General features: G+C 49.7%; 2 protein-coding genes across 5 annotated transcripts; one reads left to right on the top strand and one right to left on the bottom strand.

Moving 5' to 3' along the window:
* Positions 1-100: 100 nt before the first annotated feature.
* Positions 101-9,613, top strand: THEGL (theg spermatid protein like). Of its 2 annotated transcripts, XM_050338601.1 has the most exons (8): positions 101-776; positions 2,942-2,992; positions 3,983-4,105; positions 5,080-5,193; positions 5,504-5,615; positions 6,722-6,853; positions 7,368-7,543; positions 8,108-9,613. In XM_050338601.1, exons 3-8 carry the CDS (start codon positions 4,032-4,034, stop codon positions 8,220-8,222), a joined length of 723 nt encoding a protein of 240 aa, XP_050194558.1. In that variant the 5' UTR covers positions 101-776; positions 2,942-2,992; positions 3,983-4,031; the 3' UTR covers positions 8,223-9,613. The 2 variants fall into 2 exon arrangements, with proteins under 2 accessions (XP_050194558.1, XP_050194559.1); XM_050338602.1 differs by having other exon boundaries at positions 101-2,992.
* A 657-nt stretch (positions 9,614-10,270) lies between these two features.
* On the bottom strand, positions 10,271-17,830 carry HOPX (HOP homeobox). Of its 3 annotated transcripts, none has more exons than XM_050338604.1 (3): positions 17,567-17,830; positions 12,902-13,077; positions 10,271-10,519 (listed from the first exon to the last, which is right to left on the bottom strand). In XM_050338604.1, the coding sequence occupies exons 2-3, from the start codon at positions 13,043-13,045 to the stop codon at positions 10,442-10,444; spliced, it is 222 nt and encodes a 73-aa protein (XP_050194561.1). In that variant the 5' UTR covers positions 13,046-13,077; positions 17,567-17,830; the 3' UTR covers positions 10,271-10,441. The 3 variants fall into 3 exon arrangements, with proteins under 3 accessions (XP_050194561.1, XP_050194562.1, XP_050194560.1); XM_050338605.1 differs by lacking the exon at positions 17,567-17,830 and adding an exon at positions 13,368-13,451; XM_050338603.1 differs by lacking the exon at positions 17,567-17,830 and adding an exon at positions 13,325-13,370.
* Between the last annotated feature and the right edge of the window lie 3,436 nt (positions 17,831-21,266).

Genomic DNA, 21,266 nt, shown 5'->3' with positions numbered 1-21,266 from the left:
GGCAGCGGCTCCGCCGAGCCCCGGCCCCGCCCCGCCCGCCCCAACGGGCCGCGGTGGGGCTCGGAGGGAGGGAGGGTTCCCGGGCACGGAGGGGCTGTGGTGCTGGCAGGCCCCTGGCACCGCAGCTGGGAGTGCTGGATGCCGGGCCCGATCCGTGGCCAGCGTTGCCCTCGGGGCACGTGGATGCCTGAAATCACCCCTGGTTTTCCCACAGTGCGACTGTTGCACTGTCACTGTCTTTCCTGTCATCCCATACCACACCCCCACACTTGCCACCTTAAAATACGGCCGGTTGTTTTCTATCGGCACCAAGTCCCAGTTTAATCCAGCTGCTCTTCCCCCGAAGCTCTGAAAACCTCCCCCTCCCCGGAGGCTACTGAAGTCAGTAATTAGGGGTAGCGACACTGAGTCAGGTGGGAGCCCGCGGGTTGGTGGCCACTGGTGCCAAGGAGGAGGATGCTGATGAGTGAATGTGATGTTGGGGGTGCTCTGTACTTCAGCCTTGAGGTCTGCCAGCATCCCCCAGTAAGGGGCATCCATTGGTGAGCACTTCAAGTGCAAGGTGCATTGCCAGGCAGCTACACTGGGAAGGGACCAGGGAAAAACAATACAAATACCTGCTGAGCAATTGTATTCTAAGAAGATGCACAAACTTCATCTGCCATATGATTATTTCATGCTAAAGAGCAGGCGGCCCAGGCCACAGGTGTTACCAAGTTTTTGAATTTACCTGTTCTTGTCTTTGCAGTTTCTTCTTATTCATCTGTACACACCAGGTAAGAAACCCTCCCAGCCTCAGCCCCCTGGCTGGGTGTTGAGACTGTGCCCCGTGTCTCATGGGAGGGCTCAGTCAGGGATTTACACCGCACAGTGAGTCAGTATATTGGATGCCACAGTGGTAAACACTGAGAGGAAACGATGCCTGGTTTTCCCCTTCCCTCGGCTTTTCATGACAAACATCTGATCATCCTGCTCCTTAAAAACAGAAGCTGTGACTGTTTGATTTACAAGGAATTGATCTCAAAGGGAGTTGATCCCCCTTAAGCAATGAGTCTGAGAGCTCAGGCAGCAGAGGGGAGGTGTTTCTTTGTCTGGCTGCAGCAAGGCCTCGTTTTCCTTACTGGGAAGCATGAGCAGGACCAAACGACAAAGCGCTCCCCCAGTGCTCTCTCATTGTCAGTGAGGTGGCTTAACTCCTTCAAGTTGCACAGCTTCTGCAGGTGCATCCTGTATGGGGATGCCTGTCTGTCTAGAGATTTTGCCATGATAAAAAAGTCAAAAGTAATATTTTTTCTTATTAAATGGGAAAAAAAGATTTAATACTTAATGATTGTCGAGATGAGGGACCTGATTTGAACATAACGTGCGACTCGTTCATTGGCTAGGTCATGATGCGAGCCTTGCACAGCAGTGTCCAAGCCAGCAGTGCAGGGCACTAGGACCGTGTGCACGCTGTGCTAGATTTGGCTCTGGCCGTGGGGTGGGTATGTGCCAGCAGCAGAGGAAAAGCAGCAAGCTTGCTTGCAGAGATAGTGCTAGCTCTGTGGTGCAGCTAGGCTGGGGAGACCTCTGCCTGCTTATCCTTCACCCTCTTGCAACTTAGCAAGGAAAAGCTGCTGGGGAGCCACTTGGGAACTGTTTTTTGGCTCCTGAAATGATCTCTGCCTTCCTGACTCTGTCCCATTTGGAACTGGTGGCAGGGGGCCAAAGTCCTGCAGGCACAGTTCCCTGTGTGGGATCTCAGTGGGAGCTGTGTTTCCAGTGCTGTGGCTGGCAGTTGGGTGTGACAGGGAGATAAATCAGCAGGCATCTTGCATGGAGTGTGTGGTGAAGGTGCTGTAACAGCAGCCTGCCATTGTTAGGATCTCTGATGTTGAGTGCTCTGGCAAGCATTTGCTGGGACTTGGCATCTCAGTAGAGGTATTAGCCACATCAGAGAAACCACAGGTGTGTCCCCAAAGCACAGACTATTTTCTACCAGCAAATATCTCTCTCTCTTGGTGTCCTTGTTTTCTCTAGGTCTATGCTACCTTATTGAAGGGTGATACTGAGGAGGGAAGCAAGGCCCCAGGATTTCACTTTCTGTGCTTTTTCCATGATAGGACACTTCCACAGCTGCCTGCACAGTGTGGTTGTTCACCAGCTGGCTGGGGGCAGGCACTTGCAGCCCCAGTGGGTGGGTATGGGCTTGGTCTGTGACATCCAAGTGTTGTGCAACACACTTGTGGCACTGGGTCATCTTGTTGTTCCCTCTGTACCAAGGCTCATAAAGCACAAGCACTTCCCAGCCACTGGGATTTCAGACCTGGTACTCTTGATCAGCAGGAACAGCAGTGATATCTTTATGAAAAGTTTTGGTCTGTTGTATATTCAATAAAAACATTTTCAGAGCTGCTCCTAGGCCAGAGCCCATGTATGTTCCTGTGTCTCTAAACATCTAAGACCTCTGTGCTAAATGGACTGAAATAAAATATGCTTCTAAAGCCATGTAGCAACACTGCTGTCTCCATGATGCCTCTTAGTAAACCACAACAGTGTTGATAACAGGTATTTTTGTTCATCTGGGCTCCCATAGGCTGGGAGATCATCCCTCTCCTACCTGCAGAGGTTTCATGGCATATTATTAACCACAAAAGTTCCTCCCCACTCTACCTGCCATGTCCCAAAAGGACCTTGCAGTGAAGGCAGAATTGCAAATTTGCATCTCTACAATCCAAGAGAAAGCACAAAAATTCATGGGCTGGTGAGTTCCCCAGATTGAATGAATGGAAAGTGCTTGAAGAGAGAGATCCTTAAATGCCCTCTCTCAAGGGAATGGAGGCAAAAGCACAGGGGTTTTAGAGTGTGTTATATGGCTTTGAGTAGAGCAGTGGCTTCTTTATGCTTTGTTTGTTTAACTGTATGTTTAATGACTTTTTGTCCTTTTCTGCAATTTTGACAGGATACATGTACTTGCAGAACCCAAGCAAGTGGCTTATGAAAGCAGTCCCAGGTAAGCAGGTGCTGAAACAGCCCTTGTTCGGGGGCTGGGGACTGATGGGGCTCAGGCAGATCAGACCCTTGGCCATTGTCTTGCTACTGCTTTCCTCTCTGTCTCCAGGAAAGCAGACTGAGAAATTCAGTGCTTGAAGGGCTCACTCCATTTTGCCCCTTCTTGTGTTCAGTCAAAAAACTGGGCTTGACTTGCATCTTGCCTTTGTTGCCCCATCTGAGCTGCCTAACTGAGATGCTGCAGGGTAGGATGGTGCTGTGGTGCAAGGTGACTGGATCTTACTGGAGCCACAGGCTGCTGTATCCTGGAGGACACAGTCCAGCTTTAGTAACAGAGTTGCTGTCTGCATGATGTGGTCAAGCTATAGCTTGACAAGCTAGGGCAACAGTCTCTTGATAACATCTCTTCTCCACTGTCTGGATGGATCTCAAAAAAGGCTTGACAAGCCCATTGCCCTGGTGTTCCCTATCCTGACTATTCTGAAACCCCCTCCCACTATGGCCGCTCTCTCACTGGTGGATGAGCAACTCCAAATTAGCCCTGGGCACAGAAGAGTAACCACTAACATGCTGTAAAACCTCACCCACTTTCCATGGCACACCTTGACTGTAACATTATTACTGTTTTTACTGTCATACCTGTGGTGTAGTTAGGTGGTAATAGTGAGGCAAAAAAAATGTAATCATGAAACTCCCTCAGGGGTTTCAGAGATGTAGTGAAATGACCCTTTCTGCACATCCTCCAGTGACTAAAACCAGACATAACTTGAAGGTTCTTTTGTTTTTGAGTTGACAACCACCACCTGGAGAGTGTTAGGAAGTTCAGTGCCACAGAAGGTGAATGCTCAGGTGGTAGTAGTGGCACTTTAAAGCTGTGGGGAGCCGTAGGGAACGTGTGTGTTGCATCCTAGGAAGGGAAGGACAACACCAGCGAACACATTTCACCCCTGTGCATATTACTAAAATTTCACACCCTTTCTGTTCTTTCTAGGCTTGAGTGGGGAAACCAAGAGACCATCTGGCCCCTCTCATGGGGGGCTATGACAGCTCGACCATCTTCAAGAATAACGTTACTGTCCAAGTCCAGGATAGAGTTTTGCAAACACCAGCGAAGGTCAGTGATGCAGTACCCCAGCCTGCAGAAGGAGGCAGCTCAGACATGCTGTCTCTCAGGGGAAGGGGAGATGCCATCTCCTCTGCTGCCACCACTGCCCCACAGGGAGCTCCACTGTGGGCATTGAGACTCACCAGACTGTTTTGTGCTTGGAACAGAGGCTGCCTATAGTGGGGAAGAAAGTGCTATGGGAGCATAGTCACCCTGAGTGCTTGACTTCCAAAAGGGTTAGGAACTGGGAATTGCTAAGTTTTGGTGCCCTTTTATTTCCTCATGCCCACTTCCTGGTTGTGGGAAGGACTTCTGCAAGACATGGTTGCTGATCTGATGATGCGGTTCCCATCAGCGACCATAGGAGCTTGCCTTGATCTCAGTCTTCTAGTACATGCCACTGTTCACCATTTATGGGTTCTCATCCTCTTGAGAGCTTCTGCCTCTTGCTAATGGTGTCCATCTGACAGCCCTTTCTGCCTTTCTGCTTACCTCTGCTTACTTCTTCCCTGGTGATGACAGGCATCTTCCAACAGTTATGCCTGATGGAAAGTTGGATGGACAGACCACTTTTTGAGCCTGGGGAGATGAAAGGAGCTACAAGGGCACAAGATACGAGATACAAGATCAGACCATTGCAACAAAGAGGTTTCTAAATTGGCAGAGCTGACCAACAGCTGGGTGTTGGTTGTAGAGTGGCTTCTTGAAATGATCCAGGAAAAGCCTAGCCTTTGAAAGCAATGCACTGAGGGTGCTTAAAAGAAAGCTCTTCAGATTCGAACAGCATTTACCTTTTAAGTGAAGAAAAGTCAAGTGTAAATGCCTATTGGTTTGTGGGTTTTCCATGTGCATCAGGGCCAGCTTTTGTCCATGCAGCAGGCATGGACCCATCTTAGGAAATCATTTGCCAGGATCATGTTCTATGTCAGTTGCCTTTTGCTAACTCTTCTGTGCTGTTCCTCAAAATCCTTCTTCTTGTACAGCTACAGATCAGTGATCGGTGGGCGTCCCCCGCTAGTGAAGTTTGCCTACCCTTCTGAGCGGCTGCTGAAGTTGTCTGAACCTAAAAAAGTCCACCCGGCCTTCCTGCAACAAAGGTGAGAGGCTAGAAAACCTATAGGGTGCTACAGGTAGGCCCTTGGGCCTTGCAGCATCAGTGCAGCTTCAAAGTAATAAATGCAGGAACAGAGGATGGGTGTAACAGAGGGCAAAATGCAGAGCAGGGTCTGTGCTGGGATTAGAACTTCTGGAACCTCTCCCGGGATGAGTTCTACACTGGAAATGGCCACAAGACAAAGCTGCCTTCTACTGCAGCAAACATGAGGCTTAAACGCCCCAGCGGCAGCCTGGTTAAACCAGAGCGGGGGAGTGTTTGTGAGTGGTGGTGCTGTTACTCTCTGCTTCCAGATCCCCCGAGTGGCCCGTGTCACTATCCGCACTGACCTACAATGCCTCCCCGCGGATCCTCGCGCTTGCCCGGCCAAAGTCGCTGCACCCACAGTTCGTTCCGCCCAGAGAGGTGAGGAGGTGGTTGAGTGAGATTTGGAGGGAATAGTGATGCAGCAAACTGTCCTGAGTTTTTACATCCTGTATCCTGCCCCTGGATGTGCCCAGTGTGTGCTATGGAGGAGAGAAGCTGTCTGGTTCTGCTGGGATTTATAATACTGAGAGAAACTGCCTTCTTGGAGTGAGATACTGTCTTTGCAAATCTCCCTGCTGAGAGAAGGAAAACAGCCAGGCTGGAGCAGCCTAGTATAGCAGGAGAGCCAAGGGAGGCATCTGGGCTGCATCCCCTGATAAAGCAGCCTGGGGAACTGGAGAAACCTGATGGGAATGGCCTGTTTAACTCTTAGAGAGTACAGTCATGTTTGTATTTGGGCAGCTTTCCTCCTATCTATGTATATAGGGGGCGTGAGATTGCAAACAATATGTATATTTTAACAATGTTTTACTAGAAGCCTAATTTAGAGACTTATTTCTGAACTTGTTCCTTTTAGGTGGGTCATTGGTTTGGCAGGGGTGAAAGGGCTTGGAGCAGTCTCACATTACACTCATTTCTGTGGCAAAGGCTAGTCTGCATGAATGCAGTCTCTGGGGCTGGGAAATGGGAGGCTGCGCTGGAGCAGGATTTGGCAACAGGAAAAATAGGGAAGAACTCCCATGCCGGAGCAGCAATCACTTTTTCCATAGGAATGCAGTTAACTGTATGAACACTTTTACCCTGAAATCTATGTGTCTCTCCTTAGCAGGGAAATCATTTGATTCAGCCAGGAAGATATACGTGAAAAACACGGAAGAAATTTCTCTGCTACAGGGAGAAATTTACTTGGCTACACAGGCTCTCATTACTGGCATTCCTCTCCTGGCTATGAGTAGGCAACAGTGGGGAAAAGAAGTGATAGTGCCTATAACATACAAATCCCTATAGCACTGAAATTACCTTATAGTTCAGGTGAAAAAAGAACAGTGAGTGCTGGGGAAGTAAGAGTGCTCCTTCTTGTGACCATGTTTGCACAGGAAGGGTCCTGAGGTGCTCATCCTCGTGGAGGAGGGAGTGTGTCCCTGTGGGCTGCTGTGGACAAGTTCTGTATCTGCACATCCTTCCTCTATTCTCAACCCATGCAGGTGCCAACACAGGTTCCAACTTCTGCGACCTTGGCCAGCGCATCTCCACGGATAGAGCGTCTGGCAGAGCCCTGTGTCAGGCAGACGACCTGCTGCTATAAGCACAGCTATCCTGAATCTGTCATTCGTCAGGTAAGGCAGCATCACCCGGGACCCTGTACGGAAGGGACACTTGGCAGAGGAGAGGACATGGGTGCTCAGTCCCTTGTGGCTCTCTTCATGGCAGCCCTGAATGTGCTGCTCTCTATAAGGCTAATGAACTTGAACTGTAAAGCAGGACTCATCCTCCATTCAGAGCATGAACTGACTCCCACAGATGTCCCCAGAGAATGGCAGAGCTGAGCCTAGCCTGCAGTTGTGGGAATGGGGAGAGGGGGACAAGTGTCTAACCAGGATCTCCAGTGCTGCGGGGTGGGTTGGACAAAGGGCTATGGGTAAAGGGAGGCTGGAGGGTAGGTTGTGGGAATGGCCAGGCAGAGATTTCTGCTTCTACAGTTTGCCTGGTGCCAAACACATCTGAGGACAGATCGTCCCATCTGCTTGTAGTCAGTGGCTGTGAACCTGGGTACACTGAGTTAGTGGAGGCTGACCACCCATGAATGCCAGGAGCACCTCTAAGGACCTTTTACTCCTAATTCTTCCACAGGTTTCCAAGTCAGCTCAGCAGGCAGTTGCGAGCCCTCGGACCATTGAGCTGGCTAGGCCAAAGAAACTCCATTCTAAGTATGAGGCCCCACGGAATCCTGAGTGGCCAGTGTCAGAGGCTGCCAAACGTGCGGTGGCTACACCAAGGATTGTGGAACTGGCCCAGCCTGGCAAAAGGTAGGTACTGCTTCCCTGTCACGAGGAAATTATCAGCTGCCAGCCCATTTTCTGCAGGCCATAGCACCTTGTTGATTTGCATTTGGCCAGTGAGATTAAGCCACTGTTCTTCCACTTCCAAAATGCGTGTATTTTCTCTGTCTGGATGTGGTAATGATACATGGGTTGTGCACTTTTGAGGTGGAAGGAGAGTCAAAAGAGAAGAAATAGGAACTTTCTAATTCCAGCAGGAATTACTGGTTGGGACTTCTTATTAATGACTATCATAAAAATCACCCAACTGGCACAGGGCACAGTGTAGCACATTCTTGTTGCCCAGCACGATGCAGCTGGCCTCAGCCTAGCCTGCAGAAAGTGCTGGATAGGATGTTTCACAGAGGGTGGGGGAATACCTGGCTGTAGTGACTGCCAGACACATCCCTCTCCTGGTGAGAGCAGTGGAGGCATGACTCCTTCTATCCTCCCTTGACAGGGAGGGGCAGGGCGCAGGTGGAGATGTGTCAGCTGGCAGGCAGCTGGCCCTGCTCTAGTCAGGACTGACCGTCCCCATTCTTTCTCCCCCAGGCCTCCTATGGGCTTGGCTCAATTCAACCTAGATGCATTCAGAGTGAAGGAGACTGCTATGAAGGCAACTTGTTCTGATCGGATCCGAGAACTAGCTCGCCCAATTCAGCGCTAAGCTCCCTCAGAAATGCACCTGCCAGCTGCTCCCATCACCCCTTGGAACATCACTCTCTCTGGGATGTGCTGTGGGTAAAAAATCTACTCGAACACAGTGCAGAGGCAGCACTCAACAGAAACACTTTCTGGGAATTCAAATAAAATGGTCACTCCTTATGAACACTCACCAGGGGAAATGAACAGAATTTGACCTAATGTGGGAAGCCTCTCTCCCTATGAGAGGTTATGTCTGCAGTTTCTCTCCTTATTGTTTTGCTGTAATAGTTAAAGAAGTAATGAATCAAGTACTGGGGGAAGGCAGCACAGCACCTATTCTTTCACACAAGAAAGCGTGGCAAACCAAACGCAACAGCATGCAGTAGGGTGATGCAACACAACTCCTGAACTTGGGTTTAAAAATTTTTGCTAAAGTTTAAAGAACTTCTTACTGACACTCAAAGTTTTGCTCTTGTGACAGAAGTAGAGACACAAAAGGCTGCAATGTATGTTGAGTTGGCTTGGATTTGGGACCTGTTTTCTCAAATGCCTGGAGAACAGGCAGATCCAGCATTTTCCTTTGCATGCATCTTTGATATACATTATGCATCTGGGTAAAATCTGTGCAGTTCAGATACTCAGTTGTGTGACCCTGAGCAAAATAGGGGAGTTCTGCATTGGGATTTTTTGAGCCTAACTCAAAAAAGCAGAGCTCCCCTCAGTGTAAGAGAGAAAGCACATTGCAAAGGCTAAGAAGAAAACAGATATTGATGCCAGACTCTGCAGAACAAATTCTGAGCTCCAGTCGGGTCTGAGAGTGAGTCAGTTTGGCAGCTGGATTGCAGGGGAACAACGCAGCCTTTGCGGGACATGGCACAGGGAGAATGCTTTTATCTGTTTCCTACAAGTTTAGTGTGCTTTGCACTGGCAGCCCAACCCCTGGCGATGGGCAGGAGATACTGAGGCAAGAGGGATGCTCACCAGTAAGGGACAAAAGCCACAAATGAAAGCCTGTGGCAGTTGCAGAGTCAATGTATTTTAATCTTCCCTGTGTTAAGCTGATTCTCCTTCCAAAGAAGTAGAGGCAGGTGACCACAAACCAGAAGGGGATTAATCGGAGGATCCATTAATCAATTCAGTAATCCACTAAGCAGAGAACTTCTGAACCCTTTTGAACAAGGTAAGGTCACTGGGAAATGGTGCTGATTATTTTTAGACCATGCATCGTTCTGTACCAGGATGGATGAGAGCTTGGGTTTTGTGCAAGAGCCCAAGCACAGCTGCATTCCTCAGTGAGAATGGCCAAGAGGAGGCTGGAGCCTGCCCCCTACACCCCTCACCCTGGGGGGGAACCCCAGCACCACCAGCCCCTGCCACCTCGGGGCTTAGGGTGTGCATGGGGCTGTATGGGCTGCTGTACAGGGACCCATGGGTGTCCTAGAAGATGAGGTTGCCCATGTCTGCAGGCTGTCCCTGTGGCAAGAGGGAAAACCCACAGTGGCCACTGAGGCCATCTTGGAGAAATGTTGCCCTGCCAGAGGAAGGAGTTTGCCTCCTGCCATTAGGGCAGGGAACACAAGTAGGGACATAACACAGCTCCTCTCATCAAAAAACACTGGGTTTTTTATTATTGCATTGGGAAAAAAAAACCCAAACCAACTCATTCTTACTCTTTGTTGACCTTTAACAGAAAGGTAAAAAAGGCATTCAAGTGGGGCTTGGCTTGGTCTGATTATGGTGTAGGCACTTGGTTTGCCAAGATCCAGAGCTGACTCTGGCATCTTGAGCTAAACAAGGTCACCTGAACAACACATCTGGTTTTCCAGGTGCCTGCTCTCTGGATTATCTCTGCCTTAAAGCTAGCACACATACTTTGCCTCTGGGGATTGTAAGGAAAAGGAATCTTTATTTCCTCCTTCTATATTCGAACATGTTTCATGGCAGCTTTTCTGCAAGCCTGGGACAAGAGCATGAGATTGCCTTGTCCTGTGGAGCTGCTGTTAATGGGTTGGAATCAGTAGGCAGGTTACCAGCCATCAAAAGCTGTATACACACACACATACATATATATATATATAATGTTCTTTTTTTGGTTATGTACATGTTAAATAAAACTTATGTTAAATAGCAGAGTATTACTTTGTATCGCAAAACCTATTGCAACAGAAGAACCCCAGCAAAACCCACTCTGAAGAGCTTCACCATCATTTATAGGAGGCATGGGGATCAGAGCAGCATCCTCTAGTCCCTGACAGATCCACTTTCAGAGGGCAGCCCTTCAGACTTCCTCCACTCTGCCAGGCGCTGCTTGAACCATTTCTGGAGAGAAAGAACAGAGCAGGGGTTGAGTGCACTGGGCTGAGCAAACCTCCAAATAACTTTTCTTAAGGTGCAGATGTGATCAGCATGCTGGGACCAGGCAAAGGAAACTCATGCTACTGCTTCTTGTAGCAGGGCACTGTACTGTTCCCAGGCAGTACAGACAGTCACTCCTGACCAAACGGTCTTGTTAAACTACATGTGCACCTCTTTCAAACTCACTTCTCTTGCTCACTTCAGATTTTGACAGCATGGATGACTTCTTATTTTACTGCTGTGAGTCCAGGGCTTTCTTGCAAACGGAATAAGAGATTGGCTGAGGAGCTGGATGATGTCTGTTTAAATGATTGGAGCAGTGAAACAATCACTTGTAGGTCCAAAACTGACAGGAATCAAAAGTTGAACTCCTTCAGAAAGGATGAGAGGGACAGCACAGTGGCTTCTCAACAAATTAAGAATAGATTTTAAAAATAGTTTAAAAATTATCTTAGTCTTCAAGCAATATGCATGTCTATGTTCTTCTTTAGTAACTTTGCATCTATAAGTCAACTTCAAGAGCTGCTGATGCCATTTCAACACAGCCACAATTTAAAATATTAGAGAAAATGCATCTTGTTAAAGCCACACTACCTAAGAAGAAAAGTAAGAAAAGAAATAAAACTCATGTGCCGGAAACACAGCTCAGCCTTTTGTTTGGCAATGTGCCTGTGATTCCTTTTGTTGCAGCTCATCTTGTTGCTATATTTGTTCATGACTATTTTTGAAGCTATTATGGTCCATAGTGATACAACCACAGTGCTCTGTACAAGTGTCTCTTGCACTCACACTGCCTTGGACCACATCCAGTCAGATGATCGACAGCTAGCTTCCTCCCAAAAATTTCACTTTCTGTCCTAAACCATCATCTCCGGTTGACTCAGTACCTCTTTGCATCTCATTTTTACTGAATTTTTTATTAAAATGGCTGCTATTTCTAGCTGATAAAGCACTCCAGATGTCAGGAGCAATGATTCTCTGTGTTATGTGCAATGCAGGCACTTTGCAGCTCACCATCGCAATCTTGATCTTGCCCCTAATGTGACCTTCATCTCCAGATCTCTAGGACTACCCTGGATTTTTAGAAAAACAGGGCTATCAGGGAAGATTTTAAGATATCTGCAGAGGTGTTCTGGGCATATATGGCCTGGTTTTACAACTTGCTTTAGGAAAAAAAAAAGGAACAGTGCCATTTCTAAGGAGAAAAAGGTATTTTAGGGGCACTTAGGGCAGCCTCCTTGCTGCCTCAAATAAGCAATGATACCTGTCTGTCACCAAAGCACAGTAGAGGAGGTGTCCCCTTTTCCACTCCAGCCAAGGACCATCAGTGCAATGGATGGTGCACCAGCATCCTTCCCTGGGACAGGCTAAATGCTGACATTGCTTGCTTGGCTCTTATATCCCTTCGGCTTTGCTGAGGGAAAGCCAGGCTTGGCAGCTCTCTGCAAACTGCTGCTAACTTTCCACTGTATTGGATTTCTTTTCTATACCCATCAATGCTGCTATGAGTCTAGTAGCTTATAAAACACCTTTATCAAAATGAGCTGCACTGCAACCTGAAGGAATTGGGAAGGAGCCACTTGCTTCTGAAGCTTGTGGTAACCTGCAGGTAGGCAGATGGAGCACAGAGCTTGGTGGAATTCCCAGACAGCGGCAACCTGGCCCTGTGAAGGGTTATTTGGAAGCCTCTGTGTCTCCTGGAAAGGCTCACAGACTTGCCTGGCAACTGGGCTTGGGGACGCTGGGGTATCTAATTGCAGTGAGAGGGAGTGTGCTCAGCCTGAGCATGTCCCACAGCACATCCTGCAGGCATTGCATCTATCAGGTATCTGTTTTAAAATGACTGTAGTTTCTTCAGACCATAAAGTCAGCAGTGGTTTGGGCACCCAAGATTATCAGAAATGGGTTGGAAGAACAGCATGCATGGGTTGTATATTCAGGGGCAGGAACATACGGGGTGCAGGGATCATGTGGGTTACGGGGATGTGCTGTGTTGCAGTTAGAACTCTGTGGGTGCAGTGTGGGACTAGGGGTGTGGTGGGGGTTACAGAGGTGCAGAGAAAATTGTGGGTGCAGCATGGGGTACAGTGAGCAACATGCAGGGTGCACAGTGGTGCAGGGAATGCAAGCAAGGAGCGCATGGGACACAGAGGAGTGTAGAGCGTGTGGGGGGAGCATGAGAGGTGCAGGGGCTGCTGCAGGAAGAAGCCTGTGAGGGAACAGACAGGTGCAGATGTATGATAGAGACCAGGACAGGCAGGAGATGTGGGGAGAGTGTATGGGGCAGAGAGGCATGCAGGGGGAGCAGGGCTAGAGCCAAGGGAGAGATGGGGGCCATACACTCACCAGGGTCTGCTCCTCAGAGAGCCCGGTCTCAGCCGCGATGAGGCACAGCGTGGTGGGGTCAGGATGCTTGTTCACCTTGCAGAAGTTGTACTCCAGGATCTCCAGCTGCTCCTCAGTGAGAGTCACTGGCTTTTCCGTGGCCATCTCCTCCTGGGGCAGGGCTATGGGGCCAGGCACTACAGAGAGGGGCCAGTGTCATTGCTTAAGCTGGAAGTGGTCAGTGGAGCCACACTTTGCTGAGCCCCAGTTTTACCATCCCTGTCCCCACCAGCTCCCCCCTTCCACAATGGCCTCTGGCTGCGGCAGGGCACAACTGCCTTCCCAAAGACATGCCACAACTGCCTTCCCAAAGACATGCCACGGAGCTCAGCTGGGAGTGCCGACCCCCCAGCCTCCCAGCAACTCCTGCCTCGGTTTCCTTACTACGGCGACCGCACGCCAACAGCGCCCAGCTGAACTGTCTCACCATTCTTAGCTGGCAGGAAACTGCAGGCTGCTCAGCACTCTCCTGGTGCTGTATTTATAGCCAGCGTGTCTCCCATGGGGACGATTCCTGTTTACAGCCGTATTTAGGCCTGGGCGGCACTTGGGAGTGATGTCACAGCAATGGGAATGTTCAGGGGGGTAATTTAAAGACATTAGTTAAAAAACATTATTTATCCTCTGGGTGAAGGGACAATATCTGGCATCCAGCCTAGGGGGTTGGGTTTTTTCCCCCCCTACTTTCCAGTGATCAGGCAAGTTTGTGCAAGGGAATCACAAACCAGAGAATGCAGAATCTTTTAGGAGCATGGTCTTTGATCCAGCAATCACCCTATTTCCCCTCCTGATCAGTGTTCTAGTTCTCCTCTGGCAGCGTGGCCAGACAAGACACAAAGCTGGTGATGAGTGGGTGAGCTGCTTATTTTTTACTAATATTTAATATTATCATGCATGGGCATAAACAGTTAGTCCTACTATTCCTGAGCATCACTAAACTATTTGTTTGGTTTTTGGTGTATAAGTGAAGAGTCAGTCCTCAGAGGACTGCACCCCATGCATATCTATTGCCCAAGCACTTACTGGCTTTGGCTGTGGTCAGTGCTAGGTGTTCCCAGCAATGGCAGAAACAAGAAGCCCATATTGTCCTCCAGAGTAATGTTTGTCCCACTTGTGTTTTGCATAAATCTCTGGAAGGCTTAGCCCAAAATCACAAGCAAAACAAGTAAGTGCACCTTGGGTAAGTCCCACCCTCTCTTCTGCTGGGCTTCAGGTTTGCTCCAGTGTGGCACGGGGTCGAGCTTGCCAATTCAGTTAACCAAGACACAAGGCGTTGCCCCCACAAAGCATGCAGAAGTCCCTTGATGCTGAATCATTTTGGTGTTTTCGAAACCAGGCTGTGGGGTGTTGGTGGGGGAGGAGCTGGATGCAAAAATGTGGCCTTTCTTGATCTGCTCTCCTGCTGTCCAAGTTGCCTGGCCCATCTCTGTCAGGTGGACTGGTTGGTGTTGCTGGCTCTCCAGTACTGCCAGGAGCTCTTGGCCCACCTTGGGACTCCTCTGGGCCATCCGCTGCAGACTTGCCCTCCCTCCACACTGCAGTCCAGCCTCTCCTCTCCTTTGGCTCTGGGATGTAACCCAGGCACCTCCATCATGCTGCACCCCTACTGAATAGCTTTAAACCCAAGCACTTTCTTGGCTGACTGATAACTCACCTGGGTACCCTGGGATACTGAATGCCCCAGGGCTTCCAATTGCTGACAGAACTGCTAGGATGGGGCTCAGCTTCAAAACTGTTTTGCAGCTTTCAAAGAGCCAGCTCTGCTGTTCATGAGAGTCCGGAGAGATCCTCTTCTTTGAGCTTTACCTCATAAAGCAAAGGCCCTCCTGAACCTAGTCTGCAGAAGGTGCTTTGACTAACAAAAGAATCCTTTGGTATTTGAGTAGGGGCTTATAAATAGACCAGGGCTGGTTGTGAAACAGCCCACTCTGCTTGAGTCACATTTGGCAAATACTGATTGTAACATAGTGATTGCGAAAGGTTGCAGCACCTCTGAATGTGATGGAGTGCTGGTAGACAGTATCATCCACTAGCCCTGGATGGACTGGGGAAAGACCAGCTTTAACCCCAGGTGCTGCAAGCTGAGCTGGCCTTGTCTACAGAGAGTTGCAGGCTGCCTGGGCTTTCTTGGGGCCAGCTCAGTTCAGAGGCATCCATACAGGAAGGGAGCAGCCAAAATTCAGTTCCTCAAGCATTTGAGGTAGTGGAGGTCTGCTGAATGCTGCTCACCTACTTTGGGCGTTTGGGGTCCTCTGGAAAAGATGCAGGGGGAGAAGGAGGTCCCCTGGACTTGAGGTGTTGCTCTCCAACACCATGGCTGCCATGCTCTCCATGAGGTCGAAGTGCAGATGAGGCCAAGCTCAAGCCATAAGTCCTGCCTCTCCTCCTTGATCAGCACTCCACTGAGCCATCTTCCCTTCTCCTAGAAAGCCCAGCCACCACAGGGCTCCTTATCACCTCTGGATCACACATCTAGCTTGGGCCAGCAGCAGCAACATGTCTTGGCGGTTCATAAATCATTGTTTGCAGCCTACTGCATTAATATACATTAATGTGAGTGCATTGATTTGCATAGGGAGCATGTGCTTCAACTTTCATGTTTCACCTGCACAGCTGTTTCTGTTTATCTCCAGGTTCCTGAGGCATTTCCCCGTAGGACACAGTATCTTCTGCTTGCTGGCAGCCCAGGGTGCTCCAGCATGCACAGTGTGATGCCCAATGGCTTTTCCTTGTCTCCTCTGTAACCCTGCTCTGGAGGGACAACAAATCCTACCTCTCAAGGTTGTGAGATGGCTTTCAGGAAAGGGCCAAAACCCTGGGGCTCCTGGAGGACTCTGCAGGTCTCCCCACATCGTAGTCCCTATGCAACATGCAGCATCCAGTATTTAGCACCTTTTGGGTGCTAAAAACTGGGGTTATACAACTGGACTTGAAGGTACCAGGAGTGCCTAAATGCCCTGATTGGCCCAACCTGGACCACTTTTCACCTGCCTTCTATTTAAATGGAGGCTCTGGCCTTCAGGCTGCCTATAGGACCCCTCCCCTGTACAGGGAAGGTACAAATGTCTTGCTTACACTTCTTTAAGCCTGGCGGAAAGATAGAGACTCATAGCTGTTTGGCTCAGCTGCTGAAAATCACTGCTGCTCACTGCTTTTTTCTGCCTGACGTTTTGAGGACATTGGAAAAAAAAATTTGTTTTCAGTGCAAATGTTAACCATCTATTTGGCTTTCAGAAAGGCTGTGGGGCTGCAGTTGTCATTCAGCTCTGTGAGCAGTCCCCTGAGAGCTGTGTGTCAGGGGTTTACTCACACAGGCAGAAATGACAATGCCAGATGCACTGTCACAGTGAAACCACCACAGCTTCGGTGACACCTGCTCTGTCCTAAGTGTCAAACTAAAAACCCCTGGGAAATTCACACTTGGCTCTGACTATCTTGGTTTTAGGTGGAGCAGTGTAAGAGCAGAAGTTTGCAAGAGGTTCAGTGGTTGCCTGTGCTGTGGGTGGCTCCAGCCAGCCTTGCTGTGTACATGACAGCACCTGGTGCTCTTAGTGTGGCTGATAGGGCATTGAAGTGGACCTCCAGAGCCATTTTGGAGTGAGCAGACAAAAGGTAATGGCCAATGGACACAAGCTGCAGCAAGAGAAAGTCTTACTGGATATAGATATATTGTACTGCCTGTGTCCTGTGGTTGCATCCAGCTCCTCAGAGACACCCCGAGTTACTAGCAGGACTGCTAGCTCTGGCTTGAAATGGAGAGGACATCCCTTTGTCTCCCAGTGTGCTTGCCCAGCACTGCTACTGCAGTCAGCATTTACTATCCTGGCAGAAATCTGCTGCTTTTCCAGAAAAGACATGATCTCTGTTTGCTCAGCTTTGCTTTTTTGAACAGTAGTCACAATAGCTGGCTGGCTGTGTAACTTTCTAACGATTTACTGCACCCAAAGCCCCTGGAAATCTCTCTGAGCAGTAGCTCCTGCCAAGCTTATGGGGTCCCCCTAGCCCCTGTTGGGCTTCTTGACCCCTTCCCCAGTGCTCCCACTGTCAGGGCTGGGATGCAACTGGAGGCATCTGCATCTGGTTTTAGCTTGCAGCTATTTCCTGCCACTGCAGGGATCAAAATAGCAGTTCTCAATGCAAACGAGCCCTCTTACCCTGCCCTGCTCTGTTGCAGAGCCATGTCTTGTCCTGAGCTTTGCTTGGCCTCCTGCTGTGAAGTGGCTGTGGATAACATCAGCCAGCATGGTGCACAGGATAAGGTGGGACAGAGGCTTTAAAAATAAACCGGACCCTGCCATAAATAAGGAAAACCCACCTGTCATGCATCCGGTAAACTACCGGTTGAGCCTTTTAGAAGATAATATCGGACGGGAACAAAGCAAACAAGAGCACAGCAGCTGCTGCAGCGGAGGCAGGTCCCCGTGGTAGCTCCCGCTTGGGGTCTCTGTCTGCCTGTGCGCCCCTTGCCCAGCCCCGGGCACGAAGCTTTCTTACCCAGCCTGGCTGGGTGCAGCTCCAACCTCAGCAGCACCAATTCTCACAGGTCAGCTCCTCCCTCCATCCCCCACCTCCCCATCCCCAATAGCAAATCCACCCCAGCACCCCCAGCTCAAAACATGTGCTTACCTGGAGCTGGCAGGGGCCAGAAGGGTGTAAAAGAAGAACCCCGCAGGTCCTTGGGTGACTGCTTAAGTATCTGCGTGTGTGTGTGACAGGCGGGGACCTGAAAAACCTGCCGCAAATCACAGGAGCTCCCGGGATCCACAGCCACTCTCTGGGCTGGTAATTCAGGTTTGGCATCCACTCTCCTTGGCAGGGCTCAACGCATGGTTGTACGCGCTGCGGGGCTCTCGGACGGGTGGCACTGGGAGCCGTCGGGGCTCGTCCCGCCACTCTCCGGGCTGATGGACACCGTCCTAAGGGCCCCGGGCGAGGGCTGCTGGGGCTGTTTCCTGCAGGGGTACAGGAAGGGTTGAAGGCGGGGTGCGGCGGAAACTGCGCTGAGCTGTTCGTTCATCTGCACACCCTGTCCTGCTTGGCCAGGCTGGATCCCGCTCCCCTGCCGCGGGGAGCCCCGCTCCTGGCGTTGCTGATGGAGTACGCCGGCACTCACTCCTTTGCAGGGCTGGCTTCTCATCTCACTTCAGTCTGTTGCAAATGATGTGTCCAGGTTTAACATTCCTGACTCTGCCGTCGCTTTGGTCAGCTGTGTGATCCGGCTGGGTATAGGGGCAGGACTGGTCCTGGATCTGACCTGCTGCTGTAGCCCAAGTGCCCTCAAGAGGCACGGGACAGGAGCCTGGCTGGGGATGGGGAGGAGGGTAGAGCATCCTCTTCTGCCAAAGACCTATCATCTCCTCGGTTAAAGTGCCCAGGAGCCTGCAGTTCCCACTGAGGTGGTCTGGAAGCAATAGACACCATCTTAAAAAGAGTCAGCTTGTGGGGTGGGGTGCATTGGGGAGGGGCTGATTTTCCCTCAGCTTATAGACGGCTGGAAGGGGATGCTGGAAAATCAGAGAGGCTGGAGAAAGGGCTCCTGAAACATTGAGTATGGTTTGCAGTGGCTGAGATTATCTGCCAGAGCAAAATGCAAACTGGCACAGAATGCAAAAAGCTGTGGAGCTGGCTGGAGCCCTGCCCCTGGGGAGAAGTGGCTGGACAAACACAAGAAACCTGCCATATGTTTAGCAATGAGCCAAAACCATCCCAAAGAGGTTTTTAATGTTGGGGGAAACATGGGCCAAGGCAAGGGGACTGCAAAGAGATCTGTGCCGAAGAGCAGGGAGACCTGTGCCAATTTTCCTGGTAAGATGACATTTATGAAACAAGAGTGCTTTTGCTACAGGGATAGCTTCAACGCCTGATAAACCAAGTGGTCCTGTTCAGTGGCTGACAGAGATTTTTTGGAGAAGACTTGATCCTGCATGCCTTGGGCAGGCACCTGGCCAAGGGATTATGTCCTGTTTATCACAGGTGTTAAGCAACAGGAGCATGGGTAGCAATGTGTGCGGACAGACAGGTTGGAAGATGTGTCCGACAGGATGGCTCCAGCAGCCATCAGGGTGCATTCAGAGAGGCTGGAGCAGACCCCTGCAGCAGAACTCAGCCTTGGATTTCAAATCCAGTGTGGGAAAATCCAGGAAGAGGTCCTGAACTGCATACTGTCATGTGCTTGGGGGAGCTCTGGTGGGTATTGCTACTTACCTGCCCCATGCCCATGCTCTGCTCTGGCATCTGCTCTTGGCTAACCTTGGAGACAGGACAGATGGGAAAATACGCTGCCCAGAAATATTTTCCTATGTTTGTATGCTGTTTTTTATTTTTTTCCATGCATGTGCCTCAAGCATTGCAAAATGTGAGTAACCTGGCCCGCAGGAACAGGATGGGCTCCTCTCTTCCCTTGTTTATTACTATCAACAGAAAGAAAGTCTTTAATGTGGAAAAACCCTTTTCCCTTAGCCTGTGAACCCAGCCCAGACTTGCACTGGGAGCACTGGCAGTGACGTGTTTCAGGCTGAGACACACCTCTGAAATGGTTTCAGAGGTTCTAGGAGTCCTGAAGTGGTGACAGCACTAAAGTCACGTCATGAATCTACCCACATGTGGCTGGCACATGCTAATGCTTCTCTGATCTTTTCTGAAATCTTTTAGGCCCTGTTTCTCCTCTTGAGAGAGGGTCAAAGCACTGCTGGAGTTTATGCCTCACCTGGTATGAAGAGATTCTGTCCCCAGAGGATGTCCCTTTGTCAGCTGAACTAGGTTAAATAGAAACAAAATGCAGGGTGCATCCGGGCCTATCACAGAGATTTTTTCCCGACAGGGGAAGAAGTACAGTTGTTGTGTTGTGCATTTGACAGTCTTGCAAGATACTATGGCATTGCAGGGAGGAGTTGACAGCTGCAGCCTGCATTCAGCACCCCGCTCCTCTGGACCCCTCTTGCAGAGGCTCAAATATCATCCATGTTGCTCCATGGCAACATGTTGGCTGCAGTCACTTTGGGGAGAGCATTGGACACATAGCTCATGGCTATCCAAATGTTGTCCCCCTAACGCTGCATGGAGACAGAATGGAAAAAAGATGAAGAGTAGAGGAGGAAAGCAACTTGTCAAGCCATCAGGATAGAATGGGATATAATTTAGCTTTTCTAACTTGTTCATATTGGTTCCTTTTCATGCCTCTGTCTCTCTTGAATTTTGACATGTATTCTTTCCTGAAAGTGAGGCTTAGTACCGGCACCTCTTGTCTGGGCATTAAGCAGAGATTCTTTTTCTTTTTCTAACTGTGTGAATTAAAAAATGTGCACTTTCCAGAGACTCCAGCCCAACCCAACTACCAGAGAGCAAAACCTTCCTTTCTCCCTCTGAACACACCAATGCAAAGTAGAACCTCAAAAGCCATCTTCTGTTTTGTTTTTCAGTGGTTTTTTTTCCTGGTATGCTGGACTTTTCTGGCTACTAATCCAAAAAATGTGGCTGGAAACAAGGCTTTACTGAATATTTTGGCTTCCGTTCAGTCAGAGAAGAGTTTCCTAACCAGGAAACTTACTGGACAACTCTTGCAGTAAATCAGATGAGATTTCTACCTGCATAGGCCCCTTGTCCCAGAACAGTGTAAGAAATCTGTTGCTCTTCTAGGTGCAGCTAATAATTGCCTTTGATATCACAAAACACAAGAACGTGACTGAATTGTTGATCTTTTGATCAGTTTTTCCCTAGGAGAACAGCAACACTAGCTGCAGCCAAAGAGCCAGCAGCACACAGTGCTCACTCAGACCATGCCCCGGACAGGAGGAAGAGGAGGTGGGCACAGGTGGCCCCTTGCTGCTGGAGCAGGGCTGCCTGCTGCCCACCTGGGCTCAGCAACTGCCTCTCCTGCACTCTCTTTCATGCATTTTCCTTGGTTTTTTTAGTGGGCAGGTTCAGCCTCTCTCTCCTCAGCATTAGAACGGATCCAGGCCAGACAGATACTAATCAGATGTGACTTCCAGTAAGATCCCTGCCTTTACTTTGTCTGTGGGATACAGATGGATGGAAACTGCAATGTTTTATTATTCCTCCAGTTGTTCCAATACTTCTCAGAGAACAGTGTCATCTCATTGGTATTTCCATGTGCAATCTCTGCCTGGGGTACAGTCTTCCTCCCTACTCTCCCTCTTACTAACCAGATTGTTTTGAAGTGACTAAACCAGGAGCTGATACATGCAGTTCCTTGCCAGGAGGATTTTCAACAGCACTGCCATTGCTTGTGGGCAGAGCGTGCCCCAGCACGCAGAGACAGCCGGCAGGGCATCCCACGTGTGAGCTGCCTGACATGCCCAGCCCAGGG

The sequence above is a fragment of the Myiozetetes cayanensis genome, unplaced genomic scaffold (assembly GCF_022539395.1).
Source record: "Myiozetetes cayanensis isolate MyiCay16 unplaced genomic scaffold, myiCay2020 scf7, whole genome shotgun sequence".
Taxonomy (NCBI): domain Eukaryota; kingdom Metazoa; phylum Chordata; class Aves; order Passeriformes; family Tyrannidae; genus Myiozetetes; species Myiozetetes cayanensis.
The sequence above is the reverse complement of the archived record's forward strand: the minus strand, read 5'-3'. Positions and strand labels throughout refer to the sequence as shown.

Excerpts from the sequence above, each read along its gene's own strand:
- THEGL (XM_050338601.1), top strand. The coding sequence starts at position 4,032 with ATGACAGCTCGACCATCTTCAAGAATAACGTTACTGTCCAAGTCCAGG. Across the intron at positions 4,106-5,079 it reads TTTTGCAAACACCAGCGAAG|CTACAGATCAGTGATCGGTG; the intron begins GTCAGTGATGCA and ends CTTCTTGTACAG. Across the intron at positions 7,544-8,107 it reads CTGGCCCAGCCTGGCAAAAG|GCCTCCTATGGGCTTGGCTC; the intron begins GTAGGTACTGCT and ends TTTCTCCCCCAG.
- HOPX (XM_050338603.1), bottom strand. The coding sequence starts at position 13,370 with ATGGTGAGACAGTTCAGCTGGGCGCTGTTGGCGTGCGGTCGCCGTA. Across the intron at positions 13,078-13,324 it reads GTTGGCGTGCGGTCGCCGTA|TGCCTGGCCCCATAGCCCTG; the intron begins GTAAGGAAACCG and ends CCCTCTCTGTAG. Across the intron at positions 10,520-12,901 it reads TCTCTGAGGAGCAGACCCTG|AAATGGTTCAAGCAGCGCCT; the intron begins GTGAGTGTATGG and ends CTTTCTCTCCAG.